Source organism: Phoca vitulina, unplaced genomic scaffold (genome assembly GCF_004348235.1).
Source record: "Phoca vitulina isolate PV1807 unplaced genomic scaffold, GSC_HSeal_1.0 scaffold17, whole genome shotgun sequence".
NCBI lineage: Eukaryota > Metazoa > Chordata > Mammalia > Carnivora > Phocidae > Phoca > Phoca vitulina.
The window spans coordinates 31,804,586-31,830,281 of record NW_022589720.1 but is presented as its reverse complement, the minus strand read 5'-3'; the positions used below and the strand labels follow the sequence as shown (position 1 = coordinate 31,830,281).

At 40.1% G+C, this 25,696-nt stretch overlaps 2 protein-coding genes across 6 annotated transcripts in view; one reads left to right on the top strand and one right to left on the bottom strand.

Annotated features, from left to right (window-relative positions):
- Nucleotides 1–5,183, top strand: part of TTC33 (tetratricopeptide repeat domain 33) — a 36,691-nt gene extending 31,508 nt beyond the window's left edge. For all 4 annotated transcript variants that reach the window (XM_032415297.1, XM_032415298.1, XM_032415295.1 and 1 more), the window contains exon 5: nt 98–5,183. In XM_032415297.1, the coding sequence (XP_032271188.1) occupies nt 98–451 (354 nt within the window). In that variant the 3' untranslated portion in view covers nt 452–5,183. The remainder of the gene's footprint in view (nt 1–97) is intronic.
- Nucleotides 5,184–12,107: 6,924 nt separating this feature from the next.
- PTGER4 (prostaglandin E receptor 4) lies at nt 12,108–25,423 on the bottom strand. Of its 2 annotated transcripts, XM_032415310.1 has the most exons (4): nt 25,144–25,423; nt 24,853–25,045; nt 23,487–24,408; nt 12,108–14,070 (listed from the first exon to the last, which is right to left on the bottom strand). In XM_032415310.1, exons 3-4 carry the CDS (start codon nt 24,363–24,365, stop codon nt 13,480–13,482), a joined length of 1,470 nt encoding a protein of 489 aa, XP_032271201.1. In that variant the 5' UTR covers nt 24,366–24,408; nt 24,853–25,045; nt 25,144–25,423; the 3' UTR covers nt 12,108–13,479. The 2 variants fall into 2 exon arrangements, with proteins under 2 accessions (XP_032271201.1, XP_032271200.1); XM_032415309.1 differs by having other exon boundaries at nt 24,853–25,423.
- Between the last annotated feature and the right edge of the window lie 273 nt (nt 25,424–25,696).

Below are 25,696 nucleotides of genomic sequence, written 5' to 3'. Positions count from 1 at the left end.
ATAGATATTATGGATTATATTAAATCCACTCATTTTTTTAAAACAAAGCAAACAAAAAAAAAAAACTTTGATTTTTTTTTTTTTTTAACTCCCCTAGGCAATTCGAAGTTTTCAGGTCGCCCTTCACATCTATCCAATGAACCCTGAAATATGGAAAGAAGACCTTTCTTGGGCAAGAACACTCCAGGAGCAGCAGAAGGTAGCACAGAAGATTAAAAAGTGTGAAGCGTCAGTGGAAGTAACCCATTTCTCACCAAAGTCAATTCCTGACTATGACTTTGAAAGTGATGAGATTGTTGCTGTTTGTGCGGCGATTGCTGAGAAACAGAAGACGGTTCCAGCAAATAAAACGATGGTTATTGTGTCGGCTTCTGGGACTGTAGAGACGGTCACTGAGAAGGAAGATGGTGCTACACCACCAGATGGCTCTGTTTTTATCAAAGCCCGATGAAGTAGCGGGAATCCTTTAATCTGTCTTTTTGATTGCCACTTAAAATTTTAGGCATAGGGACGTTAACTGTGGAGAAACAGAGCAAAACTCCTGTTTGTAAAGTGAGTTTCGCAGATGAGACATATAAAAACTAAATGGTAGAATTACTGTACAGTGTTTGGATGCTTTGATAAGTTATGATTTAAACTTCTTAAGATTAGAAATCTGAGTATGGTGGCTTTTGATTAATAAACTTAATGTAATCCAAAAATATAAGTGAATGCATTTTAAAGACACAACTTGAAAAGTGAATTCTCTACTAGTGAATCACTTGATGGCCAGTGTTATTAAAATGCTGACTTGTTGACTTTTGTTTCATGATAAAGGAAGTCGGTGATTTCTTTCCCTCCTTAGAAATATACTGCTCTTGCTCTTTACTCTTCTGTTTCTCCGGTTGCATTAGAGTCTGTCACAAAGCTTGAATATCTTTGACATTCATTTTGATTCAAAGTTGTCATTTGGTTATATGTGGAATCTTTGAAAGTTTGACTGAAAATGCATGCAAGTGTGTACATTCTAAACATTTTCGAAGTTTCTCTGAATTCTGATTTGTGCTTATATTTTGACTTTAAGATTATTATGAAAATAGTAGTTGCCTCTTTCAGTATTAGATATGTAAAATACTGATAAATGTCAGAATGATGGTTTTATTTTTTTAGTTGTTAAAGTGGATAGTGTTCCTTTCCACAGGTAGGTCATGTTTCAGATGTGCATTTTTAAAAAATGAATGGCTTTTATAGATGTGTCATAACAAATTGTACTACTGTGTTGTCCCAGTCAAAAGCAGTATTTTCTTCTCCTTATTTTTAAAAGCTTAAAAACTCTAAAAATAACTTATCTTTTGCTTATAACTTTCCAGCTAATGGTTTGGAAGTCCTTTTCTAGATAACTTTTTTGCAACTACTCAATTAAATTACAGTTTCAATTTTAAATAGCTAGATTATATCTTTCTAAAAATAAAAAAGTAAGGATGTTAATGAGTGCCAGTGAATGAATAATTTAGGCACAACATACATAGAAACTGAAACATGACTATGGTACAATACGTGAGTAGAGAAGGATATATTTAAAGAAATATTTCATTGAAAGGCCACAGTCGTATTCACAAATCAAAACTGTCATTGCTAATGTGAATTATTATTTTTATACTACATATATTGTAGTACAATTATATAGACTACTGGGTACTGTTACTTCTGACACTCAGGAAGCTATTATTGCTGTAAAATTCATTTTACCGTTGTTAGAAATGAAAGTAAGCTATTTTATTTTAAGGAATCTTACCTTAACCTGTTGGAGCATGTGAGTAATGGTCGACATTTTTCTGAGATGATTTTTTTTTTCCTTTTTAAATTTTTATTTAAATTCTAGTTAATTGACATACAGTGTAATACTGGTTTCAGGAGTAGAATTCAGTGATTCATCACTTACATACAACACCCAGTACTCATCATTACAAGTGCCCTCCTTAATGCTCATCACCCATCTAGCCCATCCCCCACCCTCTGAGATGATTTAAAAAATTTTTCCTTTAGTGGAATGCTTACCTCTTTTTTTCCAGAGTGTTGTATTTTCCCCAAAGTTACATCAGAACGTTAGCTCTGGTTAGAGAGGTTAGTTTTAGAGTAATCCAAAAAACAAATACTAATTACATTTTATTTCATTTAATAAAGGATATTCTCTCAGGGTAGATACTTGGGCATCTACAGAAGTGAGCATTCACCCTTTGGTATATTGTTTTGAGTATTGGGTTTTTGTTTATCGTGTAATTTGTGAATAAATAGGTTTTTTTCCCTGCATTTTAAAGATTTGCCTCTTTGTATTGTTAGCTTTTGAAAAATTAGATTTATTTATTTAATTTCTTTGTTATGTGGGAATAAAATACGTAAAGCACCTTGGATGGTATCTTGCATAGGATGTACTCAGTAAATGTTAGCTATTTCTATGAAGAACTTGAATTAGTTTGGAGGTATTTAACCTCAGTTTCTTCTGATTTTAAGAAGGTAGGAGAACTTTGTAATCTTTATCTGAAAGTGAGGAGTCACTACTTTTGATATTGTAGGACAGATGGTTATCAGTTGGGGTTATTCTTGTCATAAATTCTATCTCAACCCTAAAAGAAGCAAGACCCAGGATGGAGGGCATGTAGCCACAAGATTCTGTTAAAGAACCTAGTGTTTTTCCTGTATTGATATCGGTAGGCCAGATTAGTCTTTTCCTTACTCAGATATAAGACATAAGTTGGAAGACATAAAATGGAGAGAAAAGGAATAATGAATTATGAAGAAGGAAGGCAGCTCATTTATTCATGCCCCAGAAGATGCTCAGCTAACACTCTTCTATGTGTGAAGAGAAAAATGCATATATCATTTTATAAGATGTGAATACTGATACAGAGACATTTGCTAAGCTTGTTAACTGCAATAACAAATACTTCTGAATCTGAAAGAAAAATAGTTGATGCTCATAATAGTGATATAATTAAAGATGTTTAATATACCTTCTGAAATAACATTAAACAGTATATTGCATATAATTTGTATTATTCTTATTTGAAAATTGTATGGCATAGACACTCATTAGTCAGAACACCACACATCCAGATCATGCCTGATAATTTGAGAATCCATGTATTATTCTCTAGACAACAGGTTTTTAGATTATAGAGTATTTATCTTAAATGTGCTAACAAATACTACACAAACATTGAAAAGTCATGCAAGTTATAGATCACAGAACCCAGATTTACTGCAGTTGGGGCCTAGGTACAAAATTTTATGGTAGTAGTCTTAGTGTAAAGAGCTTTTAAATTGATGTTATATGACAAAATTATAGGGAAGACTAAATAAAAAAGTTTTGTCTGAGAAAGCTAGAGTTGCCGTGATTATAACTGACCACTATAGCGTCTTCAGTTTGAAAATTATGCTTTATGTAATGATGTCAAAGGCTTGTCTTACTGCCTTTCCCAGCAGTAAGAAAATTTTGTTTGTTTGTTTGTTTTTATTTCAGACTCTGAGACAGTAGCCTTTCTAAATTGACTCTGGACCAGCCATTCTGGAGCTTTGATTTCATGACATACATGTATCTACATGAGTTTTGAGTTGACACAGGAACCATAGTTCCAGGATTATCTTTAAGTCAATTGGTAAATTAAATGTGTTTTTTTCTGAGAGATTTTTATTAAGCCAATGGTGTGTACTTTGTAATTGATGACATTTTAGGATTGAGAAAGTAAGGGTTTGGTTTTTTTAAAATCAATAACAAAACACAGAAATTTCATTACCAAAGTAAATTAAAATGAAGTATGTCACTTTAGTCACTTGCAATGAAATATGCCTTCTTGAATGGAAGGGAAGGGGTAGCCCTGTGGCTGGTGTACCATGAATTGTGCCTTAATGCATGTTGTATGTGAACTTGCTCTGTGTGCCACGGTGGAAGACAGGTTGAGAAATGTTGATCTACATTTTGTTGGGAAGGCAGAGGGTAGGAATAGCTTCCTTTCATCCATTAAGCAAGGAGTCCTGATCACTCCCTTCTCTAATCACCCCCACTGCCCTGCGAAAGGGAGTTCAGGATAAAGCACTGGGCATGCAAACCTTTCTCCCCTTTCTGGGGATTTATAATGCTTGCAGAGAGCCTCTGTTGTATTCTCTTGCCAGGCACAGCATAAGCTTTGCAGTGAAAGGCTCTCTGCCTCTGCAAGGGGAGCCCTGTGGTTGTATAGGACTGCCCATTCCTTGGTGAGCAGGTCTAATTCTGGGTTAGATATTAGGTGGCCATTATTGGCACAAGCCTAAATTACACCCTTTAACCTACGTCCTTCAGCAATAAATTTGATATCTCCATTTACCTGGCTTGGTCTCTCAAGTGGCTCAGAAGTCAGGAGGGCACAGGGAATATTATTTCATGATTCCCTCAAACTCCAACAAAAATTAGTGAAAATTATATTTCAAAGTAAGCATGAGATAAACACCAAATTGGGAATTTTTTTCTAATTTCATATATTTTTTAAGTCATGGAAATTCTATTGGAAATGGATAATGTCAATTACAAGACAATATGTAAACATTTGTTCAGCATATCCAAAGATCTCACTGGGAATTGTGAAGGACCCACAGTATTGACTCTACATTTAATTAGAAGGAAAGAATGTAAAATAAATCATATTCTCTGTCCACCCTGTCAGCTTTCTTAAGAGTGTAATTTACATATAATAAAATGCACCCTATATTATAAGTTTACAGTTTGAGGAGTTTTAACAAATGTGAACAACCACACAATCACCATTACCATCAAGATGTAGAATACTTCCATCACCCAAAAAGTTCTCTAATGCCCATTTGTCGTGAGTTCCCCTCCGCCCCAAGAACCAGCATTGTTCAACCACTGATTCCTTTCTGTGACTATAAATTAGATTCGACTCTTCTAGAATTTCAAATAAATCATACAGTATTTACTCTGTGTCTGACACTTTTTGCTCAGCATAATACTTTTGAAATCCATCCATGTCGAGATTCATCTGTGCTATTGTGTATATCAGCAATAGGTTTTATTTTTATTGCTGAGTATTATTCTGTTGTGTGGTTAAACCACAATTTATAGCTATTCATGTATGTTGATGGGCATCTAGGTTGTTGATGAACATCTAAGTTTTGGTCTCTTATCAATAAAGCTGCTATGTATATACGTTGCAGGTCTGTGTGTGGCGATGTGTTTTCATTTCTCTTGGTGAAATACCTGGAGGTAGGATTGTTGAGTCTTCTGGTAAGTGTATGTGTAACTTTTGACGAAACAAGCTTTTCCAAAGTATTTGTGCTATTTTGCGTTCTGACAAGCAGTGTATGGTTTCAGTTGCTCCATATCCTTGTCAATGCTTGATATTGTCATTATTTTTCATTTTAACCACTTTGGTGGATGTGTACTAGACCTCTTTGTGGTTTTAGTATGCCTTTCCCTGATGATGTTAAACATTTTTTCATATGCTTACGTGACATTTGTATATCTTTGGGGAAGTGCCTGTTCAAATATTTTGCCGGTTTTTTATTTGGGTTATCTAATTACTGAGCTGTAAGAATTTTTCTATATTTTGGATAAAAACTCTACAAGATATTTGCACTGTGAATATTTTGTCCCCATCTATGGTTTGCCTTTTTGTTTTCTTGATGATAACTTTGGAAGAGCAGAATTTCAAAATTTTGATGAAGTCCAATTTACATATATATATATATATATATATAAAAAACACGTGTATTATATATATAATGTAAATATATTTAAATATTACATATGTGTATATATATATATATTTATGGTTGTGTTTTTTGTGTGCTGACAAATCTGTGCTTACTCCAAGATCAGAGAGATTTTCTATGTTTTCTTTAGAAGTTTTATAGTTTTAGCTTTTATAATTAGGTCTGTGATCCATTTGAAGTTAATTTTTATGTGTTGTATAAGGTAAAGGTCAAGGTTCATTTAAAAAATTTTTTTATTTATAATCTCTACACCCAACATGGGGCTCAAACTCATGACCCCGAGATCAAGAGTTGCATGCTCTACTGACAGAGCCAACCAGGTGCCCTGAGGTTCATTTTTTTTGATGTCCAATTATTCAGGCACTATTTGTTGAAAAAACTGTTCTTTCCTTTGAAATACCTTGGCATCTTGAAAATCAGTTTACTATGTCTTTGCAGGTCTGAGTTCTGTATTCTGCTACACTGATCTATGTTTATTCTTATACCAATTCCACCCCGTCTTAATTACTGTGGCTTAAAAATTGTAGTCTTAAAAATCAGTGTGGTTTTTCCAATTTTATCCGCCCCCCCCCGCAATTGTTTAGCTATCCTAGTTTCTTTGCTCTTCCATATACATTTTTTTCTCTTTTTAAATTTTGTTTTCTTGCCCTTCCATATACATTTTAGAATCAACTTTATCTACAAGTCTGCTGGGATTTTGATTGGAATTGCGTTGGATCTACAAATCAGTTTGGGAAGAATTAACTTCTTAACAATATCATATATTTGAATTCATGATCATGGCATAACTGGCATTGTTTTAGGTCTTTAATGTGTCTTAGTGATGCTTCTTGGTTTTCTGTGAATAGGTCTTGCCCATATGTTTGTCGTTTATCCCTAAATTTTTTTTTCATATTTTTTGATGCTATTACAGGGAATGTTTTTAAAATTTTATTTTCCAATCTGATACTATTACATAAAAATACAATCCATTTTTTTGTGTATTGACCTTGTAGCCTACCACCTTGGTGCTTCATTTATTAGTTGAATTAGCTTTTTGTAGATTCCTTACAATATTCTATCTATAATAACAAGTCTTTGTGAATAAAGACAGTTTTTGTTCTTCCTTTTCTTACCGTATGCCTTTTATTTCCATCTCTTGCCTTACTGCACGGGCTACAACCTCCAGGACAATGTTGAATAGAAGCAGTGAGAATGGACATTCTTGCCTCGTTTGTAATCTTTTGGTCTTTCACCATTAAGTATGATGGCACCTGTAGTTTTTTTAATACATGTCCTTTATTAAATTGAGGAAGTCCCTGGGCAATTAAATTTTGTTAAATGTATTTTCTGCATCTCTCAGAGAAGATCTTATAATTTTTCTTTTATAATGAATTATGTTTATTTTTCAAATGGCAAATCAACTGCGTTTCTGGGATAAACCCTATTTAGTCATGCTGGATTATCCTTTTTAGATCTTTTTTGATTCAATTTCGTAACATTTTTATTAAGGATTTTTATGTCTATGTTTATGAAGAATATCAGTCTGTAGTTCTCTTGTAGTTGTCCAATCAGGATAATGCTGAGCTCATTTGTAAAAAAGTTGAGTATTTCCACCAACTCTTTTCTCGAAGAGTTTCTATAGATTCAGTATTTCTTTCAATAGTGCTTAATAGAACTAGCAAGTGAAGTCACCTAGGCCTAGTGTTTTCTTCTGGGGAGGGTTTTAAATTATAAGTTCAGGGGCGCCTGGGTGGCTCAGTCGTTAAGCGTCTGCCTTCGGCTCAGGTCATGATCCCAGGGTCCTGGGATCGAGCCCCGCATCGGGCTCCCTGCTCAGCGGGAAGCCTGCTTCTCCCTCTCCCACTCCCCCTGCTTGTGTTCCCTCTTGAGCTGTGTTTCTCTCTGTCAAATAAATAAAATCTTTAAAAAAAATAAATAAATAAATTATAAGTTCAGTTTTAAAATAGCCACATTGTAGGTCTTGTCAATTACATCACATTGAGTGATAGTATGGTTTGATTAAATTAGGATCCACCGAAAGTCCATTCATTGCATCTGTTGATATGTCTCTTCATTTTTTTTTATTTTTAAGAAAGACATTATTTATTTGAGAGAGAGAACACGTGAGCGGGGGCGGGGGGGTGGGTGGCAAGGTCAAGGGGCAGAGGGAGAGGGAGATGCAGATTCGTGGATGATTGAGGAGCCCGACATGGGGCTTGATCCCAGGACCCTGAGCTCATGACCTGAGCTGAAGGTAGACGCTTAACCAACAGCCACCAAGGTACCCTATGAACTTGATTTCTTATTATAGATGGATATGATTTAGCCCTCTTACATTCCCCCCAGTATATTTATTTACCACTTCTGCCTCCATTCCCAGTAAAATTGATTATCATTTTGGCTTCAATCTATATTCATTATTTAATAGGGCTATGTAATTATCACACATAGTAAATCTCACCTCAGGTATTATTAGTTTACCTTTTTTGTACTTTGTTGCTCATGGAGTCGATAATTACTTTTGTTGTTGTGTAGTTTTCCATATATGTATGACTAATTTTTCCCTTCATTTTCTAATAGAGATGTAATACTACTCTCAATATTGCCAAACATTAAATAATCTGTCAATTTTTTTTTAAACCTTAGAGAGATCCTAGAACTCCTCTAGATGCATGTCCCCTGGCCTGCTACCGAGCTGTTGCCTTGAGCTTTCTCATCATGCTTCTGGGAATTCTCTTTGCTTCTCCCTTGCATTGAATCTTGTTTCACCCCTTCTCAAAAAGAAATATTGACCAAATTGTTCAGATTTTAGTGTGTGGACTTGCCATGGTTAAATGTTTTCTGGACATAGGAATGTTTGGCATACTCCTCTTTCTCTCCCATGCTGTGGAATGGGGTAGATGACCTAGAAAGGTAAAGATAGGGTAATGAATGAATGGTAGAGACATTGATACTGATATGAGGATAAGAGGCGCAACTATCTTTCTTTTTTTCCAAAGTGTTTCCAGCCTGCAGCTAAAGCCCCAGGTATGCCCCAGGACCCATGCTAAACAACAGGGTCAAATGTGCTCTTTTGCTGATTCTCTTTCTCTCTGGTTCCATTCCTTGTGTATCTGGAAAGCCACCTTGCGATCATACCTGCAGTATCTCAGATTCAGGTTTGGAGGTGCTGGGAAAGGCACGTGGTGGGGAGAGCAGTGGAAGAGAGCACACTTCACGGTGTGTTTTGTTCTGAAGCAATCACAAGGACAGGTTCACTGCTATCTGGAAGGAGAGCATGGCTACTGAACCTTTCATAAGTTGAAACAGTATAAAGTGAAGAAGCAATGACCATTAACGTATATGGAAAAAATTTTGAGTTTTCTCAAACCCCCAAAATAACCTCTCTTAGACTTTTTTGATATTGTAGGACACATTTTGCCAACGAACACACAAAAGAACTTCAGATAAAGCACAGATGCTCACAGACACAGTTCAAGCCCTGGCGGCTTGGTCCTGAGAGGCTGAGTGTCGGTTCTGGGGCAGGAAGTTGGGGGGCCACTGTCGCTGCTCAGGGTTGTGCTGCCTCTGGAATGGCTCGATGCAAAACCAACGCTGAATGCTATTTTTGCTTTTCACCTTTTTTGGCAAAAGCAAAAATCTTTGGATTTCTTTGGGTTAGTGAAAACATACTAATGTAGGTCTTTTGCAAGAGTGAAGTGGTGTAATGCAAACCTTGGGAAGGTAGGGATTGCCTGTAGTTTAGGAAAAATGACCGTCCCGTGTCATGCGGCTATTTCTGCATTAAGATTTAAGGCCAAAGGCATAGCTAACAGTAAATACCACTATGCCTTGGTTTTCCCATGGGCCTTTGTGTTTGTGACCCCAATAAGAAACCATGGAGAGGGTGGCTGCACTTTGGGAAAGGACTTTTGTGTTCCATGGTCTTCTCATCAAAGTACCACTTTAATAGCTGTGCCAATCTAACCATCTTTCCTAACACACTTGACATGTTGGTTAGATTGTCTTAAAGATTATAAGATGGAGTTACGATTATCTTTCTCTCCACTATATCCTACTGGGACCAGGTAGAGTTTAATACCAGCCAGTTAGACAATCAGAATTTTCTTGCATAGAAAGTTTGAAGCTGTAAATGTTCAGGAACAAGTTTCCCACAAGAAACTATCTTCACATCACATAGCTGGTAAATTTTATAAATAGATGTGGAATGGATGACGAACAATGCTGAAGTTTTTCTTCCTTGGCTGTTCTTTTAATAAGCCAGACTCAACAATCAAAAGGCATTGTCATGGACTGAATTGTATCTCCTTAAAATTCAGATGGTGAAGCCCTCTCCCTGACCTCATGTAACTGTATTTGGAGGTAGGGCCTTCAAGGAGGTAATTCAGGTCAAACAAGGTCATAAGGGTGGGCCCTAATCCAGTATGAGTAGTGTCCTTATAACAAAAGAGACATCAGGGAAGCAGGTGTACAAAGAGAAGGCCATGTGACAGCACAGCAGGAAAATGGCCATCTCAAGGCAAGGAGAGAGGCTCTAGGATAAGCCAGGCCTGCCAGCACCTTGATCTTGGACCTCCAGCTTCTAGAACTGTAAGAAAATAAATTTCTGCTTGAAGCCCCACAGTCTGTGGTATTTTGTTATGGTAGCCTTAGCAAACTAATATGGACATAGAACTCAATTTAAAAATGCACAAAGGATTTGAAAAGACATTTCTCTAGAGAAGATACACAAATGGCCAGTAAGCATTTGCAAAGGTTCTCAACATCATTAGTCACTAGGGAAATGCAAATCAAAATCACAGTGAGGTACCACTTCATATCCATTAGGACGGCTAGAACCAAAAAAGACAGTAAGAAATATTGATGAGGAAAAAAAAAAATTGATGAAGATATGGAGAAATCGAAACCCTTGTACATTGCTGGTGGGAATATAAAATGGTGCAAGCACTTGGGAAAACAGTTTGGCAGTTCCTCAAAAAATTAAACAAATAGTTAACATATGACCCAGCAATTTTATTCCCAGGTATATAGAGAATTGAAAACATATGTTCACATAAAAACTTGTATACAAATGCTACTATCAGAAATACAGAAATATTTTTTTAAAAAAAGGAAATACAGCAGTATTATTCAGCCATAAGAGGGAAATGTAGAACTGATTCATGCTACAACATGGATGAAACTTGAAAATATTATGCTAAGTGAAAAAAGCCTGATATTGAAGGCCACATCTTGTATGATGCCATTTATGTCCAGAACAGGAGAATCCGTAGAGATAGAGTGGTTGTCGTGTGCTAGGGAGAGAGGAGAATGGGGAGTGACTGCTGATGGGCATGTGGCTTCTTTTTGGGATGATAAGTATGTCCAGGAATCAGCAGTGATGGTTGCATTCTGTGAATGTACTAAAATATGGGGCAAATTTTATAATACGTGAATTTTATTTTAATTAAAAACAGAATAAGCCAGAGTCCATATTCTGGATGGTGAACCTCTGAAGTGAAGTATGAGTGAGATTATGCTTTGAGTATTAGTAATGCTAACTTGTGAATGAGGCTTAGTTTTTCCTCCATAAACACAGTGATATATAGTATGTGTAGTATATTATAATATATAGATTTCATTTATATACAAATCTAGGGATTGCCTCATTGTCCACATACATGGGAGAAGAATGAAAGCCTCTTTCACAGGTAAAATATTCTCTGAAAACATTGTTTCTTAGGCTTTGGTTAGCATGGGGAAATGGAACATCTCAGGCTTGGGCCAGAAGCTCCTTTTCTAAGCTACCTCGACCTCAGCTGAGAATCACCGTGCCTTCAGGCTTGTGAAGATGCCAGTCCTGTTTTTCTGACGGCATCCAAAAATACCTTTAAAAACTTGCAAATGGCAAATCACCACCTCACTCCTGGGGACTACTCCGAGTGTGTACTCAGACGGCTACCATCAGAGTCACCTAGGAGCTTTTCAGAAGTGTATACACCCCAGACCTACAGAAGCAGAAACTGTGTTCTCACAAGCTCTCCGGATGACTCTGGTGCATGATCAAGTTGGAGAAGCACTGAATCAGAGAATTTACAAGTAGGAGGGGCCACAAGCTTATGCTAATTTTTTGTAATAAATATTTGGGTTCTCCACATGCAGCAAGTTAGGCATAATATTGTCTCCCCTGTACTCTCCTCCCCCCATACAAATGTGACTTTGAGTCCACCTTACACCCAGATCTTGGTTTCTCAGTATCATTCGCCATTAAGTGGATCCAAGGCTTTGTCCTGTTGTAACTTTTTTTCTAAATTTGACATCACTTCAAAATAAAACAATTTAAAGATTCCAATTTAAAAGGATGTAGACGATGACCTGAAACCCAAAAATCACACAAGTTTTCCAAAACTGATGATATGGAACTCAGACTGAGTGTATTTATTTATTATAATCTCCAAAATAATTTCAGTTGGTACAACTGCTTCTTAAAACCGTATCACTACCAGGCTCAGAATTTAATTACAACCAAGCAATTCACAAAAACATTTTAAGCAACAAAACATGCTTAGTATTTCCTTGAGAAAGGTCCTTCAAATGTGTACAGCATCACTGGGTGTTACACAAAACCGCAAGAAGGCTACCCTCATGTGTCCAAGTTCTGCGCTCCTTATGTTGTTAAACTCTTACGGCATCTGTGATACTTCCACATCTCAAAGGCCTTCATGGTGCAACCTGCCTTCCTCTTAAATTTTAAAGGATACTCTAGATCATTCCTTAGGAAAGTAAAACTATGAACACTTTAAGAGGGAAAACAAAAACAAGTTGCTTAGACTCCTTTTATATTATACACTTCAATTATGGGTTATTTATTCAGACTTTTACAAATTTGTTATATTTTTAAAAGCATCAGTGGGGACAAAAGTAGAAAAAATATTTTAACCAGCAGGTTAGCTTCTCCCGAAATCACAGTTTTCTGGATAAATACATGTAGCATCACTAAAAATTTTTCACTATGTATTACACATAGCTTTGAAAGAACTTTAATATTTTGGACTATAATGTTCATGTCTTAAAATAGTATTTTGCTTTATTCCTTTTATAATATTAAACTATTTCTTTTAAAAATTTATATATATATTTTTATAGCTATGAGTCTCACTGTATTTTCCACACCTTGGCCTGAACTTGTTTATGAAAAAAATCTAACATCTGCAACTTCAGCTGGTTATACTGGGAAGAAGGGGGTTACTATAATTTTATTATACCTTGTATTAACAACAAACCTTCTCACAGAGAAGAAAATACTTTAAATACCTTAAGTCATATTTACAACGATAAAATTCACATTTCATGCTTTAGTGAGACACTTAAATCACAAGATAGTCCTCATAGTTTATTGGAATAGAGCCCTTCCGTACCTGGCCTTCTGCTGTATGCCAGATATAAAGCTCTGGATGTTATGAAAATAGCAAAACTTATGCCATCCTCCTATCAAGTAGAAAAACTGAGGGTAGATCTTCCCAGCCATCAAGTGGTGACAGAAATCCTGTGTCATAGTGAAGAAGTGAAAACCATTGTGCTTCAGACCCTGGGTCCCCTATGAATGAACTTGATTGTTTGGAAAGTGCTAAAGAGCCCAGATGTTCTTTAATGTGAGTTGAAGGACAAAACAGCCCTTCTGCGCACAGCGAAACACTTCATTTATGTGTCTATTGCACAGGATTTTATATGCTTCCAGAAATAGCAGAAATAGTGCTGTATTTCTTTCCTTAGCTACTATATACATTTTTCTGATAAGTTCAGCATTTCATTGGGAAATGTGACTTGCAGAGAGTTCCCCTTGGGGGCAGGCCCAGACCTGCTACTCCCATTAACCTCGTCCACCAGTAACACACTCTCTGAATCCTGCCCCTGGGAGGAGTCCGAGGTTTCTGATATTCGCAAAGTCCTCAGGGAGGTGGTGTCTGCCTGGACCGGGCCCATGGCAGGTACACCCGGAAGCAGATTCCGGCCGCCAAGACCATTTTCACTGAGGTCCGGCATGTATAGGAGGGTCTGAGATGTGCTGCTGATCTCCTTCAGCTCTCGGGAGAGGAAGGAGCGGGAGTGGCCAGACATGGCGGACGATGTCCTTCTGCTGTCTGAGCAGTGCTGTCCCGAACGGTCCCTGCGGGACCCGCCAATGCGGCAGAAGAGGCATTTGATCTTCTCTATTGCTTTGCTGAGCACGGTCTTCCGCAGAAGGATATAGATCCAGGGGTCCAGGATGGGGTTCACAGCAGCAATCCGGATGGCCTGCAAGTCTGGGTTTTTGCTGATTTCTTGCACCAAACGTGGCTGATATAACTGGTTGATGAACACCCGTACCTGCGTAAATGAGATGCCCACGTTTAGATTTTGTCATGAAGCAACTGGGGAAATAGTTGCATCAGTGTATAACCTAGGAACGTTAGCTAGCTGCCCTCTTTTCTATTAATAAGTGCCGAGTAAGAGCAGCTTACACAATAAGCCTCAGAAAAACCGGTAATTGTGTAATCACATTTGTTTTGAGTTAGTCTAACTTTAATATTTCTGTAACTATCTTGAGTATCTTCCTTCAAAGATGGTATACAAAAATGCAATGTATATATAGGCAACACACGCATAAAGTGTCCTTGAGAAACATTTTATTAACTTCATTTTTATGAGTGCTTTTAAGTTTTTGCAATTCAAATGAAGTATCTTCCCCTCCTCCACAGCCATCAATTTCCCTTATGCCAGTTGCCTTTTAATTTTTCTAATTTTATTAATTTTTCTTAAAGATTTTATTTATTTATTTGCCTGAGAGAGAGAGAGCACAAGGAGGCAGAGTGGTGGGCAGAGGGAGAAGCAGAGTCCCTGCTGAGCAGGGTGCCAGGAGTCCCTCCAGTTGCCTTTTTATATATGTAAATGAAACTCATTTTGTAAGTCAACTAACCATCCAATCATCACAGAAAAGTCCAGAGATTCCTTTATTATAGAGTCCAGTAAGAATACACTGGAAACTTTTAAACCACTATCTGAATCTCCTATCATCCAGTATGACCAGAGAATAGTTTCCATTTTCTCTAGAGGCTGTTTCCCAGTTATAGTAATCCCCTAGTGCTACCAAGTCTTCCTTCAAACACCTCTTCCAGTCTTTTCCCTCGCACTGCATTTCTCACCTGGATTATTGCATCAGCCACCCAAGTAGCTTTCCCACCTCCAATTCCTCTCCTCTCCAATCCATCCTCCAAACTGCCACCAGAGGATTCTGTCTAGAAAGCAGATCTGACTGTGCTGCTCAATTGCTCAACCTTCCTTCTCCCTGCTGCTTGCAAACTCTAGTTTTGCTCAACTGTCACTCCCTCTCCCTCTGCCTCCCTGCTTATGCTCTCTCTTTCTCAAATAAATAAATAAACAAAATCTTAAAAAAAAAACCCGTCCCTCCTTTGTGTCATATAGCATTTGAGCCAGTAAACAGCCAAGTGCTGAGAGCACCTCTGCACAGAGCAGTAGGGAAGACAGCTGGTTCTACCGCAGTTTGAGCTACTCACGGCAAAAGGCACGTCTGCCAGCCCACCACGGGACGGGTAGGCATAAATGAAGGGAACACAAGGAGACCCTAACAACCTGTTTGCTATTTTGGAGTCTTATTTTTGGCAGTTCACAAATTTTGCTCTTATTATAATCACTTAGTTACTCATATTCTTTCACGCGTTTAATCATTTAAGAGTAGGCACTTATTGTGTGTTAGGCGTTGCGGTAAGTCTGGCCACAAAAAGTTGCATTAAATACCACAGACTTCCTGAAGGCAGAGTAACCTACAGTGCAGAAGGCAGGAAGGAGAACCAGCTGTGACTGCAAGGTGATTAAATGAAACGGGAGAAGAATCTAAGGGGGCACGACTAATCCAGGGCAGGAGGGGAGAACATCAGAGGATTCCTCCTGCAGGAGGAGGGAGCTTGCCTGGAGTTTTTGATGGATGAGGGGGAGTTTGCTAAATTTAGAAGGAAGGACATAGCATTTCAAACAGAGGTAATTCCATGTGTAAAGTCATGGAAGAATGAAATAATATGCCAACTTCTGGGAACTTCAAATGATTTAATGAAGAGAGCATGAATTTATGTAAACTTAAGGATGACTATATTTTACTCCTTAGAGGAAAAAGCACTTGCTAAATGTACACTCTTAAATTTACTTATATTAATTTTTTTTAGATTTTATTTATTTATTTGACAGAACGAGAGAGAGAGAGAGAGAGAGAGTACAAGTAGGGAGAACAGCAGAGGGAGAGGGAGAAGCAGACTCTTCACTGAGCAGGGAGCCCTATGTGGGGCTCGATCCTGGGACCCAGGGATCATGACCTGAGCTGAAGGCAGTCACTCAACCGACTGAGCTACCCAGGTGCCCCTTAAATTTACTCTTAAGAGTATTATTGCCTAAATCTTACTTCTAATTCCACTAGGATTTTTATAGAAAGATCTCACCTCACATAAAAAGTGGTTTTAAGATAATTGACCTCTGTCTTTAGCAATTATTTAATAATTATCACTTGCCTGTAGTAATTATTTTAAGTTAGGGAGAAGTAAGAGCGGAGTCTCAGCCAAGGAGGATGCATAAAAACCATAAAAAGGAGAAGGAACTCACAAAAGCAGAGCTGGAGCCATTTAACTAGGGGCAAATATCTCTAACTTTAACAAGACTTGAGGACATTGCTACTTTACCATATAGTATAATAATTAATACTCATGGTGTATCAATCACCATGAAACAGAAGGGATATTTTAGAAAGATTTATAACAGTTTAGATAAGCTTAAAATGAAGGAAATAAATCTGCAAAACTCAACTCATGAGAAACTTGTTTCTAGATGAAGCTAGATCAGTGAGGTGTAACCGTACTTCTATTTCTTCCTTAGTGGGAATTCAGACCTTGATCAGCTCAGGTCCATAGTCCTTTTCTAAGAAGTTATTGTTTCTCATTTGTGGTTATTTTGTTGTTATTCATTTGGTTTTTTGTTTGTTTTGTTTTGTTTTTGGTTGCAAAACCTGACCTAAACTTTTTTCGGCAGTAAAACCTGAACTGAACTAGATAGTGAGGCTATTTGCAGTTTATTTATTCTACTGAGTATAAGTATTCCTGTGTTTTGCTTCAGAGATATTGTCCCAATTATATATTATACAGTATATTACTAAAGTGGTTTTCTAAAAGCCAAGAAATTCTGAATTTTAAAACACCTCTGGCCCTAAATGTTTTGGATAAGGGATTATGATCCTGTAAATCTCACAGAATAAAGTAAGATGGTCAAATGGCTCTCACTAGCATGAAATTAATATGGATCTCTGGAAGATAGCTAAATCAAAAGTGAACTACAACAACAGAAGTATATGATGTCTTAAAAGACTTTCAGAAACTGCTTGGATAAGTGATACTAACAAGACAAAGCAGGATTGATTGTCTATCTTTATAAAAAAACTAGTGAAGCAAAGCATTTTGGTTTCTTCTTACCATAATCTTTATTGAGGCACTGAGCTGTGTTTGGTCTACAGGCCTTTTCTCAGATGAAGTGTTACCAAGACCTGAAGGTTTTGAGGAACTTATCAAGCCACGCTGTCGGTGGCTGATTCCGGTCTGGGCCCCAGGTCTCCCGATGAATCCCATGTTGTTTTTTCTGTTCTACAGGCTGGCTGGCTTTCTGTTTAAGAATTATTTCCTGACAGTGGAATCACTGGTACAAAGCATGAGGTTACTATATTACTCATATCACCTACTGTGTTCCTAAGGGTAAAAGAAATAATGGACTTAAATCTGTTAGTATCAGGCCTTACCTGCGTGTAGCCTTTAGGAAAAAAACCTAGGCAGGGTCTGTGAGAATTTGAGACTTGTAGCCTCTAGGTGGCGGTGTTGCTCCACCTGGGAGTTTTTGCTCCACAGGTTCTCCCTAAGCAGCAGTCTGCAGCCATCTCTGAGACCCTCTTTCGGAACAGAACCTTGGTTAAGTCTGAACTTTGCATTTCTTAGATTTTTAACATTGAAATCTTTTGTTGCTGGTTGCCTCTCCCACCCCTACCTCAAAAGAAACAGGATTACTTCTGAAACGAGGAAAATTTTTGAATGGTTGAAATGGATATAAAAGGAATGAAATCTGTAGCTATTTACAGGAATGTACTAGGAGTTAGCATTTTATTTTAAAATTTCTATGACGTTTTAGAAAAGCCAGAGAGTTGTAAAAAATTAATAATTGGGCTTTCGTAAGCCAAGGTGACGAGAGGCAAGGAAAGCATCACATCAATCTGTGTCTCACTTCATCCACGGCCCTAGTTGATTTTGACTCGTGTCCAAGGGAATGAAGGAAGCCCTATTTTAGAGTTCCATGGGTGTGTGTGTGTGTGTGTGTGTGTGTGTACAAGCTTAGAATTAATATAAGCCACTGAGCCTGGTCACTTAATGTCATTTTAGCAAAGGGGAGCCCATAAGGTAGCAATAAAGACGAATATGAAAAGCAACATTTCAAGTTCAGGTAAAAACATTTGCAAAAGTTGGTCAAATTGTTTGAAAAAAACAAATCAAGACAAACCAGTTTTCCTTTGCAGCGTGTCCTCATTGGAGATTGACTTGAGGTGGAGAAAAAGACAAAAATGAACAAAAGCTCCATGCACTCCATAATGTTTTAAAAAGTCTAGCAATCTCTGCCTCACTTTAAAAGGCTACTTGGTTTGCTCTCCCCAAAGCAGGGATAGGAATATCCACAGCAGTAGTTCAATGTCATGTGGGGAGGAGAAAGCACTTTTCTGGTATTCCTGTGCAACAGGCCTTGTATGCATGTTCAGGCAGTTTTCAGTGCTGGAAGAGTGTGATAAAACAGAACCTCTGCATTGGGGGAAAAAGACACCTTAAAACACTTCACTGGATACAAACAACATATATACTTTCTTGCAATTTTAAAAGCGAATCTATTTTTTAGGAGCCGCAGATTTGTGCGTGTGGTTTATCTTTAACACCGGCAGACATTACCGTATTCTAAAGTGCTTGAAGATGACTAGAGATTAGGACTCAGGAGCACTGGAACATAACTTGGAGAAAATATGATAAATTCAAAACAAGGTGTGAGGACAGGAGAGCTATCAGGGGGGCTGTATGTTGTAGAGGTACACGCACACGCTCTGAATCAAACAAACCTGTTTTCAAATCCTGGCTCTGCTCCTTCTAATTAACGTGCAGATGATGAAAGTGCTTTGTATGATGCCTGGCGCACAACATATATGTCTGCTGTCCTTGCTTTCTTGGTAACCCATACATGGAAGTTTGGCTACTGTGGAATATAGGAATAATTTCAAAACCACAGCTTAGAAGTAGCTTTGGGGTGTAAAGGATTTGGTATCAAAAACATGTACTTCCTATGTAAGAAAAACCTGTTAGCAGGGAATGTCTAATTGAAAAAGCATGTTGAAATTTTGATGAGACTGATTTAGTCACTGACTGTCAAAGTACAAATGCCTTCCAATAAATGACAAGATCCTAGAGTGGGATTTGTGTGTGCTATGTGTTCTGTTCCAAGAACATAAATGGAATTATCTGTGTGTGCTCAGTTATCTAACTGTCCTGTGAAGAATCCAAAATTGACACAGCTGTTACTAGAAATTCTTCCCACTTTTTTTTTAATGACCAAAAAAAAAAAAAACTTTAAGTAAAGGATAGTGGAAAGAGGTCTTGCCCATGTGATGGTGTAAGAGTGCTCTGTTCTCCTTCCCTCTGGGTCACTAACTAGCCATTTACTGCAGGCAAATTACTTAATCTCTACACGTCTGTCTCCACACTGAAAATATATTTCTGAAGTTGTGTTTTGTTTTTTTTTCTTTACTTGAACTTTCAATATTCTAATGGGAGATTACAAGAATCACTTCGTCTCTGGGGGGAAAAATCTTGTTAGTAGATGTTCCATAAAACCGAGCCTTGGCAGGTCAGCAAAGCATGGTGTAAAAGTCCATAAGACTGGGATCCCCCCCAGCCCCCCAGCAAGTTGCAGAAGGATAGAAATTCCTCATGTGCCTTTGAGAAGACTGAGGAGCAGAGTGAAAATATTGGCTAGCCCTGCTTTCTTCACGAGTCAGAGAAGATGCTGGAGGTGGGAATCCCTTTCATATGCTACTCTGCAGTGTTCAAGGTTCTAGCACTAACTCGGTCCGCAATTCCATGCTTATGACTAAAACACCGCTTTCAGGAACTGCTACGTTTTTAACTTAGCCAAATTTATTTGAAAAATAATCCAACCCTTCAGGTTCTGCTGTAAGAGTACTCGAATTTATGGCATTACTCTTATGCCTTTAACTGATTTGTACTCATCTGAAATCCCATCAGATGACTCCACTTCCAGTTTGCCTCTGGTAAACAAAAGTCTATCTTTTTCCAGTTTTCCTTTGCTCTAATAAATCTCTCTTGATTGAATGCTGGTGAAGGCTTTATAGAGACAACTGGTTTATAGTAAACAACCAAATAAACACTCACAGGAAGCTATTTTTCTAAAGATCAATGTTTTACTTGTCCAAGGCAGAAGATGAATCAAACTGGCCATTCTACCCCTAACAGAGATGAATCCTTGTTATTTCAGAGTAAGAAGAAAGAAAGTAAGAGAAGGAAGTAAGCGGTAAATATGACCTCGGCTTGCCTATGCAAGGGAGAAAATGCCTTTTCAAATCCTACAGCGTTCACTGTTCAGTCCTGAAGCAAAAGATTTGATTTTAATTGTTATCTCGACATTAGTAATTGTAAAATTGGGCACCAGAAGTTGATCTAGCTATAGTATTTAACACTGGGACCTTGTTTGCATATTTCTGAAGAATTCAATCCCTTTTACATTTATCTTACGTGTAGACTCTTTCATTTCTTCAGCTTTTTAAAAGCTGTGTTTAAAAAAACCAGAGACTGGTTTTAAATGGAAGAATAGGCAAAATGACAAGAACCACCTTCCCACCAAATCTTGTCATGTAATGTTCCTTGTCAAATGTACTTATGAACCTTCTCTGTTCATTTTAGAAAATTTCTCAAGTTTAGCACAGTTTCTTATATCCATGATTAATTTCCCAAGCTTTCTCAAATTTCCATTCCAAGCTCTATTTATGAGACATGTGTTTTGGATAACAAATTAAAATTAACTTTTTTCTATGAAACTCAGTATCAAGTGCCCTGTAAGAGCCACTGTAGTTTTTCTTCCCTGGTGTCCAAAAGACAAAATTTGGCTGCTTGTTAACCTTATACAATGTGTCAAGCTTTCTGAAACTCCAAGGAAACTCTATTTGCTCTATTAGCCTTTCCGAAGCATTTTAAGTGTTTTGAAGGGTTTGATTTTCCTCAAATAGGATTAGCAACCAACTTGATTTGATAAAGGTAAAAAAGGCGCTTCATTAGTTTCCTTGGAACTGCAGATAGGCCCGACTGCTTTAAAATGTCAGGGTTCAGAAACTTTAAACTTAAATTACAATCTGAATATGAGAAACATTAAAATACAAGAAACTCGTAAAAGTAAGCCAAGGAAGACTATAGTTATGGGTAAATTCCCCTTTTAACTCTTTCAGTAACAGCCGAACTGTGGGTGGGTGGGTAGTATAATGACCTCCTTGATTTATCATTAATTTACAACTAAATTGATTCTGAAATTAAGAGTCTGGTAGCCAGAACTAAAGGCTAAACACTGAAGCTACTATTATTTGTATGATTCCTTATTACTTACAAAGGCACATGAGTACTTTACTATGATTACTTCTTAGCTGAGCCAGTTTCAATTTTCAGAGTAAAATTACTTAGTATCTACTGTACGTTACTGACTTTATATAATAGTGGATAGTATTTGTTAGTTACAATGTGGCTAATTTGCAGACTACAAGTAGAGCTCCTATAGTTTCTTGCCTCTAGCTTCTCAAATAACTTCAAAGGCTTTGTGATAAATGGCCCTATACCACAGGGGCAGGTCCACTTCAGCCCATAAAATGAATGAAGTTTTTTATGCCTCTCTAGATGCTCCAAGAAAACAATTCACCTGTCACTGTGCAATCAATCAACAGCTTCATATGCTTACCTTCATATTTTAGAAGTATGTGCATGTTGCTGAACTAGCTGTAATGCTAGTTCCTTAAAGTGGATGTTCTTCTGTACATAACAGCCTCTCACTTTGTCATTTACTGTTCTGTAAAACATAAGGTGCAGCCAGAGAAAGGCAACTCACTGTATTCTGAGTTGCCATTACAGACAGTAAAATATATTTATGTGGCTCAAGTGTGACTTAACTCGGTAAATTATATTGGATCCTGGAATGGTTTAAAGGCCGTTCTGGCCAATTATATTTATTTCTGTTTATACAAATTGTCAAGAAGCTACTGTATGCTGGCTCTCATCTAAGTTCCTTTCATTTACACTCACTTTTATCAGAGACGCAATATTTTTATATGAAAGATCCCTGGACCATATTAATAAGAGAAAGAAAGGAAGAATAGCTCATTACATTTATTTTCTCTTGTTCCCAATCAGCAGAAGAAAGAAAAGTCCTCTCTTTTTGAGTTGGTAGTTTAGAATTTCTAGAAATACAGTGTTTTGAGAGATGGAAAAACTCAGAACCTGTTGCTTTCAAGAGAAGCTCTGGAGAAGGTGTTATGCGCATAAGCCCATCAGTTTCTGGTGCATTCTGGTTTAATGACAGGCAAAGTAGAGAACTAGGTGCGTTTTCAGCCTTTCTACTTATAACATTTTAAAAACTAATCCAAAGGCAATTTTAAAGAAGGCGGTGTCCTAAAAGTGAAGTGTGCCAAAACTCAAATGCACACACTGTACGAAGGCCAAAATTAGAAATGTTCTAGGAGTGAGACATGATGTAATATTATGTGAACAGGGTTTGGAGTCAGGTGGGTCTGAGGTTCATCACAAGCTGCAGGGTTTTGGCTTGGCAGTAACTAGATCACCATCTCTAAAGCTTCCTTTCTTAAGAGTGGCACAGTACCTCTCACAGTTGTTGAGAATGCAAATTCAATAACCCGTGTACATCAGCCGGCCCTTCATAGGCCCCTTGAGAATCCTGGCTTTCCTGGTCCCAAGAAAGAATGAAGGAACCTGACTCTGGGCCGTGCCCTAGTAGGAACTGTGACCCCCACCTGCAGTGCACACAGCATGGTAAAGAGCAGGGAATCTAGCCTGACAGTGTAGTTCTGCTAGATTATTTTAAGCAAGTCACGCCCTGTGTCATGTGAGGGCGTCAGACTAGAAGAAAACACATCCAATCTCTCTAGCTCTAAACTGCTACATAATCTATCAAAACAAACAAACAAACCAAAAGGAAAAAAAACCCCATGCCTAAATCAAAGCACCAAAAACCCACTGCCCTAAGGAATGGTGTATAACAAAGAGATCACCACCCCGGAGGTTTCGGGCTTCTGCGGTTCACTGTGGAGGACTTAAGTCACACTACAGCGGTTTCCCCTCCACATCTGACAGTGGCAGGTGTTCTCGGAAGGCTCAAGGCCAATGTCAGGCAGCAGGGGTAGGGGCTGTCCCGGGAGAGAAAGGAAACCAGGCTTTCGGAGAAAGAAACTCGGGGGCCTAGGAGAAAAGCACCTGCTACATCTCATTGGGGAGGTTGGGCCTGCTCTGTGAGAAGCCGAGTGTCGAAAGCCCAGCTTGGACCTGGAGGACAAGTTCACCGCCAAGGCACAAGAGGGAATAGAGGAAGCGGTAGACGGAGAAGGGAGGTGGATGTGGGGAAAGGGCCCAGAAGGGCCCCCTTCCCGGGAGGCCACTCACCACGAGCGGGATGGAGCAGATGAGCACCACCAGGGAGGTGGCGATGAGTAAGATGACCATCTGGATCTCGGCGCCCGCTATTCCGCGGAAACTCCGGCGGCGGCGAAAGTCGCTGAGGCGCGGCAGGGCGGGGGAGGCGGCGGTCGGGTTGCTCCGGCAGTGGGCCCAGGGCACCGCGACGGGGCCCGCCGCGTGGTGCTGCTCGGTGCCCAGCGAGGTGCGGCGCATGAACTGGCGGTGCATGCGGAGCAGCGCACCGCACACCAGCACGTTGCAGAGCACGGTGGCGAGAATGAGGAAGGAGCTGAAGCCCGCGTACATGTAGGAGAAGGCGGCGTGCGCCGTCACGTTGGTGGTCCAGTCAATGAAGCACCAGGTGTCCGGGTACTGCAGCCGCGAGCTGCCCAGGCCCATGTTGGGCAGCGCGCAGAAGAGCACGTTGGACGCATAGACCGCGACGAGCGTGAGGCCGGCCAGCCGCTTGTCCACGTAGTGGCTGTAGAAGTAGGCGTGGTTGATGGCCAGGTAGCGCTCGATACTCATGGCACAGATGATGCTGAGGCCGGACAGGCTGAAGAAGAGCAGGATGAAGGTGCTGTACTCGCAGAGTGCTTCGCCTCCGGGCCACTGGCCCTTCATGTACGTGGCGATGGTCACCGGGCTCACCAGCAACGTGCCCAGCAGGTCGGTGACGGCCAGCCCGCACACCAACGTATAGAAGGTCGTCTCCTTCTGCTCCTTGCGCGACTTGCACAGCACCACGATGGCCACCAGGTTGCCCACTACCCCGAAGATGAACATCACCGCCGGGATGGTCACCGGGCTGTTCGGACGGTCAGGGGTAGAGGAGGCGGACGCATTGACCCCAGGAGTGGACATGGTGGTGGCCCTCGGTACGCAGCCTTGGAGTTCGAGGCTGGGTCTGGGGATGGTAGGAAAGACAAAGGCCCGGTGAGCGGAAATGACCACTTGCAAGGTGTCAGACCCGCGCCCAAGAAACAATATGCTGATGAGACAAGAGGAATAACTGGATCCTGCATCGTGGATTGTAGCTACCGAAATCGCCAGGCTCCGGATACGTCCTGCCAGAAGCACCACTCTCCTGCCATTGGTATTTGTCAGTTGATACTACCATTCTTTCCTCCTCCCCCAGCCCAACTCTCTCCACTGCCAAAATGAACAAGACCTATCTCTAGGGATAAGTGAGTGGTTCGCTCTTATTCCCGACAGATTCTGAGTCAATAAAATCCTCACTCAAAACAAGTTACGGAAGGCAATTTGGAAAGCGCACTCGCTCCTCCTGGGCTCCGCTCGAGGAGCGCCCGCCCACCGCTCTCGGCCCAGTGCCCCCAAACCCTTATCTTACCTGTGGGAGCCGCGGCGGTGGCGGCCGCGGAGGACCCCAGGGTCAAGACTCAGATGTCCACCACACGCCTCCAACCTGCCCTCAGTCTCGCCCGCTCAGTGTGGAGCTTGCCAAGCCTTTGTCTTCTCAGAGCCGGGTCTCTGCGGCTGCCAATTTTCCGGAACTGGGGTCAGAATGGCAAGCTTTCGAACACCTGGCAGAACCAGAAGGGTAGCGGGATGGGTCAATGCAACCTGATCTTGGATTTTTCTTTCTTTCTTTCTTTCTTCTTCTTCTTTTTTTCTTCCGTACCTTCAAAGACGGGACCAAACTTTGAGGAGCCCGCAGGTCCGGTCCCCGGGCGGACAGCGCGCAGGTGTGGGGCCGCGCGCGCAGGTGGCACGGAGCCTCAGTCCCGGATTCGGGCCGCCCTCCTCCTCAGCCCTGGGCAGCACGGGCGGCTATCGGGGCTGGCGGCTGCCACTGAGGCTGCTTCCGACGCCCCGGGGGCGGTTTGAGGTCCGCTCGGCCTGAGGCTCTGACCTGGGATCTTTCATCTTCTTCCTCTTGGCTGCCGGGTTTCGAGCTCCGCTCTCGCCCTTCCAGCCTCTGTACAAACTTTTCTCCTGCTCCAAGTTTCCCTGGTGGAGGCGGGGACACACGGTGCGCGGCCCGGAAACCCATTGGCCGGCCGGGAAGGGGGCGGGGCGTGTCTTTCGTCCTCTGCGCCGCGAGGCCGCGCGCCGGGCTGGGAGGCGGGGCTCCGAGCTGCGTGCGAGGGCCGCCTCCCCGCGGCTTGCCCCGCCTCCTCGGGTCTGGGGTCGCGAAGAACTGGGCGCGCGCCTCAGCCTAGTGTGCCGAGTGC

Bases quoted from the DNA above. Each gene is read 5' to 3' on its own strand.
- PTGER4 (XM_032415309.1), bottom strand. From the start codon at position 24,365: ATGTCCACTCCTGGGGTCAATGCGTCCGCCTCCTCTACCCCTGACCGT. The intron at 14,071-23,486 runs GTGAGTGGCCTC...TCATTTACGCAG, and splicing joins TCTGCTCCATCCCGCTCGTG to GTACGGGTGTTCATCAACCA.